This window comes from Gymnoscopelus braueri (assembly GCF_963280865.1).
Source record: "Gymnoscopelus braueri genome assembly, chromosome: 7".
In the NCBI taxonomy this organism is placed as follows: domain Eukaryota; kingdom Metazoa; phylum Chordata; class Actinopteri; order Myctophiformes; family Myctophidae; genus Gymnoscopelus; species Gymnoscopelus braueri.
The window spans coordinates 29073706-29088202 of NC_137608.1; the positions used below are offsets into that span (position 1 = coordinate 29073706).

At 44.3% G+C, this 14497-nt stretch overlaps 1 protein-coding gene across 1 annotated transcript in view; it reads right to left on the bottom strand.

Moving 5' to 3' along the window:
- The window catches only part of LOC308088979 (netrin receptor UNC5C-like), a gene marked incomplete at its 5' end in the record, with an annotated part of 146180 nt that extends 132758 nt beyond the window's left edge, over positions 1 to 13422 (bottom strand). Inside the window, 3 exon segments of the mRNA XM_080433560.1 lie at positions 11636 to 11723; positions 11725 to 11872; positions 13337 to 13422. Of these exon segments, the coding sequence (XP_080289686.1) occupies positions 11636 to 11723; positions 11725 to 11872; positions 13337 to 13422 (322 nt within the window).
- Between the last annotated feature and the right edge of the window lie 1075 nt (positions 13423 to 14497).

Below are 14497 nucleotides of genomic sequence, written 5' to 3' on the forward strand. Positions count from 1 at the left end.
CCCCATAACTCTCGAGGCTGTGCAAATGGAACCAAATTGACCCCAAATTGACTCCGTACGGTCTCAGAGTTATACCAGTCATTTGGCTGGGGGGGTCCCTGGACCACACTTTGAGAACCACTGGCCTAAAGCGGTTCAGCTTGCACAGGGGAACTCTGAAGCATCTGTTTAAAGGAAGATGCTGATAATAGGGTGGAGGGCATGCATGTGGGGTGGAGAGCATGGGGGGGGGGGGTCTGAGATAATCTTCTGGGCCTGCCTCATGATCGATTTTTTTATGTATGGGTCTGCACAATTAAGAATTTCACCCACCTTACTTGTAATGTGATGTGGCAATAAAGATTGATTCTGGTTCTGAGTCTGAGTTTTCAACACAGACACAATGGAGTGCTGGATGCTGCCTGACTCCCATGATTATTATGGCTCTTTGTGTTAGCCGGGTAATCTGGGCTTTCAGCTGCTGTACAACCCAGGCTTGAGATATGCCATACCGCAGGATGCTCTCAACTATGGCATGGTAGACGAGGAGCATCAAGAGGAGCAGCAAGAGAGTTTAGATTTGATCAAACTGTTACTGATCAAGACAGAGTCTAATAATGACATGGCTTCCTTGTGCAAGCTGTAGTTAGAGTAGTTAGGTGTTAATGTACAGTTTGGGAATGAAGCAGCAATGATGTGCTACGATGTTAATGAGCATAGCAGCGTGAGGTGAGCTGTGATTGGCATACACTGTATCTTGAACAATGCCTCACAAATGATGTGCTAACATGCTAATGTGATCTTTAAATCTTAAAAATTCTCTAGTCTTACTGTAGTGGGAGACTTGCTGTCCGTCGTCATTTTACATTGGGCTAGTGATAGTGATACATGCATATTTTTAACAATGCAATGATAATATGCTAATGTGAGCCTTTGTGGTAATGTTGCGAGGTGAGATTGGCATACAGCAACAGTGTCAACCAGTTGCCAGATTTTGCGAGTGAAATAAGCAACCAAGGTCTATGAAAACAAGCCTAAGATGAAGCGACTTGGCCACATGAGCACTTAAAACCTAGTAATATTTGCCTGATGAAGACCTAGAAGGTCGAAACGTTGCAAAAAATAAAAAGTGAGTTTCTTGGAGCTTGAGAACAGTGTGCGGACTTCCTCCTTCTCTTTCTCTTAAAACCTATATACATTGGCTATTTGAAAATAGCCGATCTGCAAGCTCACGAGTGAGCTTGTAAGTCTGCTATTTTCAAATATTGAATATATAAATGTCAACAACACAGATTTTGGACAGACAACATGGACTTAACAGAAAAACAAGCCCAAGGGCGCTTATAATAAGCAGACTTGGCAACACTGACTGAGCGATAAAGTGTCTGAATTGTGATTGGTGTCCGCAGCATCAGCTGTGCTGTGTAGTTCAGTACACATAGGGCAGCAGAACAGTCTATGTTGCGGGCTCAATAGCATGAGGACAGATGAGGGCAGGTTTTCCTTCAAGGTTTTCTTATTTTCTGTACAGCACCAGCAACCTACACTCACCTACAGTACTTGCCGTGCCGCCTTAGGTAGTATAATCAATAACAGTTGTCACAACACAGAAATAAGATCCAAACAGGAGCAGATAAAGCAAGCAACCTATCATGACAGAGGCCCTGTCTGTTTGTGTGTGTGTGTGTGTGTGTGTGTGGATGGCTGATTCATCCTAGCCTGGTAAACCCTCCCTCCGGAAATCTCATTTCCATTTGATTCCAGGAGTGAGTCTGGCATGAAGGCTTGTATGGGCGTTTCTAGTGCATTACCAAATAACCGAGCCAATCAGCGTCCTCGCTCATTGTTTTGTGATTGACAGCGGGGGTAGGCCAATCAGGTGGATCAGGTGGTTCACACGTCATTAATCAATACACCTTTCATACAAGCTGCTCATTAACATCAAAGACAAACCAATTACTCCTGGTGATAATCACTGCAGCCTAAATTGGCTTAATTGGACATCAAAGGGCCACTTGGACATCAAAGCTACATTACTCCCGCCCAGCTCCAACCCACAGCCAAATTGCCCATATAGGTCTGCAGGCCAGACTCACTCCTGAAATAAAATACAAATGAGATTTCTGGAGGGAGGGTTTACCAGGCTAGATTCTTTATGTGTGCATCGATGCTCAACAGGTGGTGTGTCATCACATGCAGCTCAGAGGCTAATTAGTAGCTCAGTGTCAGCTGAGCTGAGTTCTCTGTGATTGGTCTCATTTTCTTGGGACATAGAGATGGTCTACAAATACAGACTAACACTGTTCTTGATGGCTGGCCCCTTTGGCGTCACAGTGTGAAAAAAAAAAAAAACTCTTGGAAGAAGTTTAAAATATCCAAAGTCATTCTCACTTGCTTTTTTTTTTTCCAAGGGAAAAGGTCACGCAAAAATGGCAGACAATGTATTAGCTCCTCGAAGGCTGGTTGTCCAATTAAGAGAAAGGCTGCTGTATCTTTTTTAGCAACGCTTGAGCTCCAGACTAAACATGTCATTTTCCTTCATGTCACTCCCTAAATAACCTTCCAAGGGAATGATCTCTACCAGAGCGAATCAGACATCAAATACAGATCTTACTAGTTCAAAGTTATTGAATCTTACTGATCATCCTTCCACCTGTCTCTCCCGCCTGCCCCTCATCTTTACTCTATACCTCCTGCAATTGTTCCCCTTCTGCTCTTCATCTTGTCTCTTCATCACCCCCTTCTACCTCACATGGAACCTGCCTCTCTTCCTACTGCTCATCCCCCCCCCCTCGTTTTCCCCCTCTTCCTTACTCCCCCCTCATTATTTCTACCATTCTCCAAATCAATGCTATGCAGTAGTTTCTTCCTCTCTTGAATCTCATGTAAAGAGAAAAACGCCCAAGCTCCTTTAATTAACTCCAAGGCTAAGGAAGTCAAACAGTTGAAAAATAGACAAAGTGTATCGAGAAGAGAAGAGAAGAGAAGAGAAGAGAAGAGAAGAGAAGAGAAGAGAAGAGAAGAGAAGAGAAGAGAAGAGAAGAGAAGAGAAGAGAAGAGATAATAGGAGGACTGGTATCATCTTTCTTTGCTCTATGCTCATCCCTGGTTTCTGACCTTTCACCAGCATCCTCCATAGAATCCCTCCATCCCTCCCATCAGCCTCCCTCCTTCCCCAACTCTCAGAATCCCTCCATCTCTCCCATCAGCATCCCTCCTCTCAGCATCCCTCCATCCCTCCTATGAGCATCCCTCCATCCCTCCTCTCAGCATCCCTCCATCCCTCCTATGAGCATCCCTCCATCCCTGCCCTGCTTTCATCAGCTCAGGTTTTATGTGTCTATGCTCTCCTGTTTCAGTCTGGGGAAATTAGAGTCCAGCACAGAACAGCATGAGGCTAAGAGAGAGAGAGAGTGAGAGAGAGAGAGAGAGAGGGTGGGGTTGGTTGGTGGATGGGGGGGGGGTGGCAGAGAGAGAGAGAGAATCAAGAAAGAGAAATAGTAGATGGAGAGAGAGAGAGAGAGAGAGAGAGAGAGACATAAAAGCGGAATCAGGACTGTATAGCTTCTAGCTGTGTCTCACATAGATTCAGAAAACAACTCAGACGCCCACGAACGCACGCACGCACGCACGCACGCGCACACACACACACACACACACAAACACACATACTGTACAATCAGTACAGGAAGTGCTGGCACTGCATGCAATGTGCATATATACTGTACATACAATAGACCATAGCTCTGTAGGAATGTCATGGAAGATAAATCATCTAGGATAATGGTCTTCCTCAAGTCATTCTCTTGTTTACGTTCAATTGTAAGCTTGTACATTTCTCAGCAAGGGGTTCAAAGCGGAACTATCACCAGAGTGCCAGAGATTTGGGATGATGGGTCACGGTTTACTGCTGGAATGCAGTCAAATTTGTTTTTACCAGCTTGCAAAGCACGCTGGTCTAAGAAGAAACTGAGTCTAGTCAACACTTTCTCAACACTTTCTCAACACTTTTTCATCATTGGCTGTCCTTTAAGCCAATGGGGATACTTTTCCATACTCTGAACGGGCGGTCTTGTCCTCCCAAGCTATAGTACTAGACACGCCTCTCGCCTCTATGGCAGTGTTGCCATATTCTGCAAGAGAAATAAGCAACAGGTCTAAGCCAATGGGGAGCCACTAGCAGTGTTGCCAGATTCTGCGAGACGAATCAGAGAAAACAGCAAGCTGGTATACATGACTGAGTCATGTCTTGTTGAAGTACGAGTGCGGTAAACCTTTTAACTTGAAACAAGACATACAGTAGCAGTGTTACAGTACATAAGAGACAGAGGGTTTCCTGGTGATAACTGATACTGTTACAACAGCACCATTAACATGATATGCAATATGAATGTTATGAATATTCTTTGTTGACATTATCTAGTTGTCATTGGTTATTGTCATGAGATCATTTAGCAACCATCTCATATTGTAAGATATGCATAGATGCATCTTAAATGTATCCTTATTTATGTATTTATCGTATTTATTTTCAGTTACTAACCTGATTCCCCTGTGGCCATCTTTCACCTACAGTATGAGAGCACAGTTGTATGGGCTATTAATTTAGCAGACCTACCCCTCCTCCCCAGTGCCCTGTTTGCCATCTAACGATTAGAACATGAAGGGCTGAGTCGAGACTCGAGACTAATGAATGACTTGCAGCTGCATATGAGGTCACTAATGAATACTGAGAGATGTGTCTGTTGGTGGAGAGGAAAGTGACATATAGAGCGACCGAGAGAGAGAGAGAGAGAGAGAGAGATAGAGAGAGAGGGGGGGGGGGGTAGAGAGAAGGAGGTATGGAGAAAGCAGACATATAGAGGTACGGCACACGTGAAGTAGGTGGACAAGTTTGACAGGAAGTCAGGTAGAGAAAGTGTACAGCACTTGCACCAGACTAGGAGAGAACAAGACAAAGAGTCTAAAAGCCTACCCACACCCACCCAGAACAAAGTGGTTTAAACCGACCAACATTGCCATCCTTATGGGCCCATACATGCTCTCAGTGGTGGGGCTGTATTGTAAACAACAGCAAAGGTATCAAATAAAACATGATAATTAAAAAAGCTATAAATTGCCTTTTGCCCTAATGGTGGTGCCAGGATGGGCCATGAGTTCACCAAAATCAGCAGGCTTCATGCTCATCCAGATTTGATTTGGCAGGCGCTTGTTGTCCTGAGTCCAACATTTTGTTCTATGATGGGAAGACAATGCCTCGGCTAATCAGCATTTTTGAACAAAGAGAGTGTTTCCAGCTTATTGTTTTTCCTGGTCTATTCATTCATATGCCTGATTGTCCAGGGAAGCTACAGTATTTAGCAATTAGTGGTTCTGAGGCTACAAAGTCACTTGGTAGCATCTGATACAATCCATGGTTGGGGTGGCTAGAATCTTTGATAGGCTTGCCAGCTTTGCTGACACAACATCTGTCGTACAGTATGTCCGCTCACATTCGCTGATGCACTCGGCTGTCTTCACAAAGTCAGTATAGTCCCATACCAGGCAATGATGCAACCAGTAAAGGCCCGTACGCACTACACAATTTTAAGCCGCATTTTAGCCTGATTTGTCACCCCCGACAAAATTCCTGTGTTCCATGCGTCGTGTAAACATGTCAGAAGACCAGTATTCAGCCTCTGCGATGCCCCACGACAACACGTCGTCAATATTAAACATGTTCCATTTTTGGGATAAACTTCTTCAGTCGCCTGAGATAATGGCATTGGTGTGCCTTGGTCACAACTTGGTCAGTGAGTAAGTCCCAGGCGAGTTTCTCAGTGATGCATATGGATTTGACTTGCTCAATGTTGTGGAGCAGCAGAGATAAATAATTGAGAACATTTTGGTGAAAAACACAGCACTTTCTCCTATGAAGATCAATCCGGCACATACTTGGCACCGGTTGGCTTCTACCTGTGCCTGTGTGCGCGTGCGTGCGTGCGTGCGTGCGTGCGTGCGTGCGTGCGTGCGTGCGTGCGTGCGTGCGAGAAAGAGACAGAGGCAGAGGCAGAGGGCTGATAACATTTGGCCAAAATGACGTACAAATGTTCATTAAAAAAACATACTTTTGACTGCAGCATTTTCTTCAAATGGTGAATTACACGTGAGAATTTCACCAACTTTCAGGCTGCAGTCATGCAGCAGATAGTAGCCTAAGCTTGCAGCGGGCAGTGTAAAATAGGATTGGAGAACATGGCTGCTTGGATGGAGTCACTGACATCTGGCCAAGCTCATTTGGCTGCATGTTTTCAAATGGTGAGCCATCTGTAGCTCACATAGCTTGCATACAACTGTGCTTCGAGGTTCCACAATTTTTGCACTGTAAAATATTTTAGTGTTAATGTAACTCTGGGACTGTACAAAGTACATTTGTACACTCTCAGAGTTACACATTGATAAATTAATGTAACTCTGGGACTGTACAAAATACATTTGTACACTCTCAGAGTTACAAATGGATAAATTAACACAGAGTATTTTACTGTGTGCCATTTATGACCAAACACCAAAGTATTTCCAAACAGGGCTTAATAGATTGCTCTGGGTGCTAATCACTGTTTCTGTGGCTGAGCTGGGTTCAGAACTCTCCGCCATGCTGTGGTTATTGAATTATTGGCTCTTTTCAGCTGGAAGAATAGGCCGGCCCTGCATTTGATTAGATTTTCAGTCCACTATTAAATGAATGTCCGTCAAGTAGCAGAGGAGGCGGTAAAATGTGAGATTTAGTTTCGGCACAATAAGTTGAAAGGAAAGGCTGCATTCTTTTCTTTCACGTTCCAATGTTAATTTCTACACCCGAATGACATTTCTTTTATCAAATTTGATAAAAGTTTGGATATTAAATTTGACAGCCCTAGTGTGTGCAGGCGTGTGTGTGTTGGGGGGGGGGGGGTGCGCGCGCGCGTGCTTGCGTGCACGTGTGTGTAAGAGAGACTTTGTCGGATTGCGTTTTATCAGTTTATGTCTCATTTATCCTACTACTCTTTAGTACTCTTGCTTGGGAGTTCACGTCTGACAGCTGAATCAGGGGAAATATCAAAAATACACTGGTCTCTTCCTCAGGCCACCACTGTGACAGACTCACTGAGCGAGCACGCATGCACGCACGAGCGCGCTCGCACACACACACACACACACACACACACACACACACACACACACACACACACACACACACACACACACACACACACACACACACACACACACACACACACACACACACACACACACACACACACACACACACACACACACACACCACAATGTTGAGCCCCAGGGCCTGCATGCTTTGTACTGTAGAGGGGGTTATCTTAGCTGGATAAGCTGCAGTGTTTGATTGAGTGAAGAAATATGCTTCATTGCAGATAATGTACAATGCACAGTATATAGGTTGACACGTGTGGATCAAAGTGTGTATAATCATAAGACATGTTTGACTTTGGATTTCATATTTGGTTCCTGACGACTCAGCCTACCTCGAACAGTATAGCCATGTTCTATTCAGATCAGAGCATGGGAGCGGAGCGGGGGGAAATGCCGCTCGTCGATCTACAAGCTCACAACGTGTTGCATCGCGACGCGTTGTGAGCTTATAGATCTGCTATTGGTAAAAAAAGAAAATATTTTTTTTTTTCGAAATTTGAATGAAATCTTGATCAAGGACGTGCGCTGTGCACTTCTGGATGTCTGTCTGTGTGTCTGAGTCCGTGCAACCGGGCATGCTCAAACATTGAGCGGTGAGCGCCCCCCCCCCCAAGCGGCAAGCGGCAAGCGGTCCTCGCTCCGAGTATAGCGCTCCAACCTTTTTATAAACCCGCTCCCCGCTACGTCACGCTCCCCCCCCCATGCCATGCTGCTCGGTTCAGTCAGTAGTACATATTACTGTTTAACTCATTGAGTGCCAGAATTATTTCTGGCTATGTGGTCCCAGTGCCAGAGATTTTTCAATTTATCTTAGATTTTCAAGTAGTCACAGAATTTTTTTATCTCCAGTATAATAGATCCCCTGATGGGTGCTAATCACTGAGGGTTGCACTGTGTGGTTTCACAAATGTCAACGAGGTCATCGCGACCTTGTTGACATTAATTGTCTGATGTTGAAAATAGCATGTCTGGGCCAAAAAATCATAGTAAGAATAAAGTGCTTAGGGGCACGGTGGCGCAGTCGGTAGTGCTGTCGCCTCACAGCTAGAAGGTCCTGGGTTCGATTCCCGCAGGGGACGCTGTGGGCGCTGGGGGCGTGTTCTCTCCTCCGCGTCATCAGTGCCCATACCCTAGGTGGGGTTGGCGAAAGGGCCTTTCTGTGTGGAGTTTGCATGTTCTCCCCGTGTCTCCTAGGGTAGGTACCCTCACAAAAACATGCAGTAATCCTGGTCACTATACTGCCTCCCCCTGGCCAGCCGGGGCGCCTGATGGAGGGGAAGGGAACTGGTTGGAATAACGTGTTCCTTCCACGCGCTACGTCCAACCAGGGAAACTCTCCCCTGTCAGGTGACAAAAAGGTCAGTTGGCTCTCATGCATTGAAGGAGGCATGAGCTCGGCCCTGGCCTCCCTAGGTTGGCAGAGGGAAGGTAGTGCCCAGGATTACATAGACAATTGGCACTGGGTGTAAAAAATAGGGTTACAAAATCGTGGGATAAAAATTTAAATTAAAAAAAAAAAAAAAGAATAAAGTGCTTAGGAGCCAAGATACAGCCTTTTTCAGTAATAAGTTAAACAAGGAGTGAATGGAGCAGCAAATCTTCAGATAATGATATCTTGGGTTCTGAACATAAAAATAATTTTTTTTTTGAGTTTTTCACACGTCAAACACGTCATTGGCACGTTTAACAGGAACAAATATTTGTCAAGCCTTTTTTTTTGTCTGGCCGAAATGGTCTTCTACACTGAAAAAAATCACAGTACAACCTGTTAATTTAACTAGGCGAGTGTGAAAATGGACCCTGGCCAAGAGTTAAATTAACTCTCGCGAGTGTATCAGTTCATGACCAATGACCAAAATGACCAATTTAGGGGTCACTAACAGCCTGTTTTCCTGCCAAAGGGATCAGTTAAATCAATTCAACATACGCTGGCCAACATGTATTGTAATGTTGTGTGCCGACAAGTGGGAAACATGAAAGCTTGGCTACTGTCCACGTCATTGCCATGAATCCTATTAAATCGTACATACAGTGTGTAGGACGCTGAAGTGGCAGCGTGGCCATTCGGAGTGCACATGCCTAACACGTAGTAGCCCACCTTTACAAACAAGTAACAAGGGATGAGAAAAATTTGATCTGTTTTGTCTTGTGGTGGGCTAATGAGCCAACCTGGGGGAAAAAATGTTACAGCGCTAGGTGCCAAGCGTGCAGACATATGGCCTTTCTTTGTTGCCTGTGTGTTTCCTGGATCACAACAACGTTATCCCTCACAGACTAGAGATATTGTTAGTGGACTTCCTGAGAAGTCGACCTTTTGGCGATATTAGGTTTTCTTTGAGATTATATGATTCACATGAGACAGCACTTCCTGGGAACGGGTGAACTTTCCTGGCAACATATTTGATGTTCACTATATTTTATGATGGGCTTTGCTGAAGAGGAAGTCCTTAGCGATTGGAAATTCATCCCCTAAGCCTAACTAATCAATAACAATAGTATAGATAGTACAACATCTTGTCAGGAGACACGTCCACTAGCTTGCAAACAAACTGCCTCTACACCAGACATGTCCAAATTCCGGCCTGCATGATGGGGCCAATCGTGGCACGAGGGCAGATTTTATATGACATGGGGCTTCCTTCTCAAAATGTATTATTTATGGCCCACCAGTATAGTCATGTGAAATTCATACATTGAGTGTTTTGAAATTAACCTGGGCAGATGGGCTATTTCTCAGTCGAATTTGTAAGGATCCCGAACCGCGTGTTCCTTGTATTGTGTCTTTCTGAAGGTTGGAAAGAATGGCTATTTATTTTCCTTTTTTAGAGACCTTTTCATACTTGTTTACATTTGGCTAATCTGCCATTTGAACAAAAGACAATTTTTTGGACTGTAAATATAATAGCAATGCAGTGCACGCAAAAAAAAACTGCTGAAAAGGGTCTGAATAGTTTTTTTTTTGTTTTTGTTTTGTTCACAGCCTAGATGAGTGGCTACATTTGGCAACAAAAAACTATTGATATTGCACTGTAGTTAAATAAAATGAAATGCTTTTGTATGTGACTTTGTTAATGGCCTAAAGGTATAGTATGACAGAGAGGCAGTCAGTATTTTCATATCTTCAAATACAGTATGGCCCCATTAGAATTTTTTTTGGAGACCCCTACTCTAGACACAACACTGACGAATATCAAGACCCAAGATGAAACAATTCTTGCATTGTTAATGGATAAAAGTCACAAGATGTTGGTCACTATCAACAACACCTTTTCAAATCAGACTGCCTCTTGCAATCACATTCCCTTTGTGTAGCCAGTCACAGAATTTGATAAGTCACCGATTTTGGCGTAACGCTGCACACACCGAGATGGATTTCCTATTTCAGTAGACTAGTGGGTTTTGAATAGCCTGACACTCTCCCGGGAATCATGGAGCGAAATGAAATGGAAATTCAGGCTTTTCAAAACAACTTCAATAGCAATATCAATTCTCTATCTGCTAACGTTACCACCCCCTCTGTTGTTTTGAATTGTCTCATGCATTTCAACTCCATCATTGTGTTTCAAAGCACAGTGATTGGCCCCTGGTTGTGGAAATCCAACCGAGGAAACTCCAGATGCTGAGTCTCAAACATACGTATAGATCATTTCAAAACAATGACTAGTAGCGATTCAGCGGCTAGAAGAGCCAGGCAACCACATTCTCACTAAATGATGATTTTCAATGGCATCCTAGTGTTTCTACATCACTGACTACTTGTACATCAATGACTCACTGGCTGTCAAAAATAGGGACATTGTTCTTAACTCTTTAAGGCCCCTGGGAACACGTCTGTGTGTACATTTTTTAGATTTCGTTGGGCTATTCAAAAATAGCAGATATACATATAGCGCGGCACCGAGTGCCACGCTATGAGCTTGGAGAGCTGCTATTTTTGAAATATCATGAAAAGTTGTGCAAATATTTATTTTTTTCCCCTATTTTTTGGCGGGCATTTGTAACTCAAAATCTTTGCTTCTAGGGGTTCCTGAACAAAATATTTGGACAAATGTTCGCTTTAAAAAAATATCTAATCCAAGATTTTGCCACGAATTTTCACGATTTTTCTAAAATAGCAGATATACAAGCTCATAGCGCGGCACTCGGTGCCGCGCTATGAGCTTGTAGATCTGCTATTTTTGAATAGACAGAGAAATCTAAAAATGACACACAGATGCGTTCCCGGTCTTAATGGGTTAAAGAACAATCAGTTCCAGTATGTTTCCAAAATGTGTGTTTGGTTTGACTCCCTAGTAAAAAAAAAAACAGCAACAACAAACAACAATGTGTGATGGGATTTCTGAAAAACGTTCTGTATCAACAATAATTATGGTCCAAGGAAATGAATTTGTGTGTGTGTGTGAGTGTGTGTGTGAGTGTGTGCGTGCACGTTGCGGCGTGGCGTGTTGGACCTGGTCCGGCCACTCACCTGAATTCTCGTCCACCCTCTCTTCCACGTGTGGGTCCTTCTGGTGGACCCACTCGCTGTTGCACTTGAAGTAGATCTGCGTGGCGGGGCGTGGCCTTGCAGTACAGGTTGACGGGCTTGTTCTTCACTATGTAGCCCTCCTCGGGCTCGAACAGGAAGTGAGGCAACGGCTCCGGGGGGTCCGAGGGGAAGGTCTCCGGAAGTTCGCTCAGACTCCGGAAATCGTCGTCATCTCTCCTGAGGGATTAAAAAAAGAGAGAGAGGGTAGACGGTTACGATGCGTACAGACACACTGAAACTCCTTCACTCCTGTGCCGTTCAGTTCAACAGTAATCTCTCAAGGACAGATTCTGCTCTGCGTTTGAATCTGTCGGTAGCCGCGTTGACAACCCCGTGCGCATTGGTTACAAGTGGGCGTGCTATCAGATCAGGAAGCAGGGCCCCGCTTTACCCAATCAAATGTAGTGGGCGGGATTTACCGCGTTGTGCCGTTCCTTCCCCACTAGAAACAAGCCGAAGCTCGTTTTAACAATAGCGTCCTCGAAGCCGACAAGACTACGGAAAGTTAGTGACATTTTAAATTGCTCTTTCATCATAGAAACAAGTGGGCTTATAACCAAAAACGATCCATGTTCTTTGGGAGAATTGGTGTTAGTGTTCCGCGGAGAAATATCGTTAGTGGGAATGAAAACATAGTCGCACCACCGAGAAGTGGAGCGCTGAAGGCAGACCAAAAACCCCGGTTTTCCATGCGCACGGGTGCTCCGTTGAGCTTGTCCCAGAGCCAAGTGAATAAGTAAAAAACAGCAGAGGGCGCTGTTTTTCCTTTTTATTTGGCGATGGGTTCCCAGATTGGTTCAACAGAGACCTTTTGCTGGGTTCACTAACGTCTGACGAAACCTCAATCTTTGCTTTATTGTGGACTAACTTGGAGGTGGGTTCTGCCGAAGGAATGCCGTTTCTTCCCTCCTATACTGAAGAATACATCACCGTGAACCGTACGTTTATCTCTGCACTCTCCATATGTTTTTACACCACCAAACTCTGTAGTTCAATATTTTTTGGTCTGGAATTCAACACGAGCGTGATAATGTTTTCATTTGATCCCCCCTTCATGCCTGTGTTCCGACCCACCGGCCACCACAGAGGACAATTTCCTTCCCCAGAGCTGTGAAATGCACCTTTAATCAGCATCACACTGACTATACGCTGGGTGCTGGGAATCCAGGAATTCATCACAGTTGTCCATCAAAAAGAACAAGTGGAGAGTCCCATGAAAAATACAGACGGACAGACGGACAGACAGACAGACAGACAGACGGTCAGTCAGTCAGTCAGTCAGTCAGTCAGTCAGTCAGTCAGTCAGTCAGTCAGTCATCAGTCAGTCTGTTTCCACCTTTTGAGGGGAAATTCAAGCGGTAGGTCTATATCTGTACAGTAGATATATACTGTATATCAGTAGATACAGTCGACAGATATGATCAGACAGACAGACAGACAGACAGACAGACAGACAGACAGACAGACAGACAGACAGACAGACAGACAGACAGACAGATGATACAGTTGAGCCAGAGAAGAACAGGTTGAAGAACAGGTTTAGTGGAGACAAACAAAGACAGACAGAGACACTCCAGACAGACACAGTAAGTGGGCAATTCATTTTTTTGATAAATCATTCCGAACACTCATTCAGACAACCTTGAGGGCGTGAAGAGCCTTTCCCTCCCTATCTCTCCATTCAGCTGGAGCTTTTTCTGCTCTTTTCTCCAAGTCCATTCGTTCATTACGCCCACCCATGGCCTCAATCAACAGCACACAAAGACTGTTCTGTCACCAGGTTGCAAGGGTCACCAATGCCACAACGGATTACATGAGCAAGTTAGATGGAGGAAACACACACACACACACACACACACACACACACACACACACACACACACACACACACACACACACACACACACACACACACACACACCACACACACACACACACACACACACACACACACACACCACACACACAAACACACACACACACACGCAAGCTGGCTCCAGGTAAGCTATGGTAACATTTGTTACACTCACCATCTCACACACTTACACAAGCGCACATGCACAACATACACACATGCATGCACACACGTACACACACTTTTCCTCTACCCTGTAATTTCTTTCCACTCCATCAGCGTCAGGGTTCATTAAACCAGCCTAGGTCTTAGGTTTGTGTGTGTGTGTGTGTAGTCATGTGAGTCAATGGGAACATGTTAATTGATGACATTTTGAAGGAAATGTCTTTTTTTCGTAACCTCCGCTCTGCCACAATCCACACGCACACGCACACGCACACACACACACACACACACACACACACACACACACACACACACACACACACACACACACACACACAATAATAGTAGGCTACTGTAGACTACTTCACATGCACAATGAAACACTGTTTGACGCACATGCATGGACACAACCCTGCACGCACACACAGAAGGGAGGCGCTGTTGTCCTGTTTAATGTTTCATTTAAACAGTTCAAATCTTTATGTACTGTATGTGTTTTCAAATGTATAGATCGTCTTTCTTTGTTCCGTAAAGCACCGTGAGCTACATCTCTATGTATGACACAATAACAGTTTATGATTGCTCTTATTGACTGTATTGCAAACATCAGTTAAGATGCTTTCGTAGGCTACTACTATTATCTTGAATTATTCTTTTAAGATGAGCACATCTACTTAGAGGAGCATTGATCTTTTTAGGAGCATCATATTGGATTTCACATACACCATTATACATTCATTGATTTGCCTGTACATGCACACAAACACAGAACACACACATGC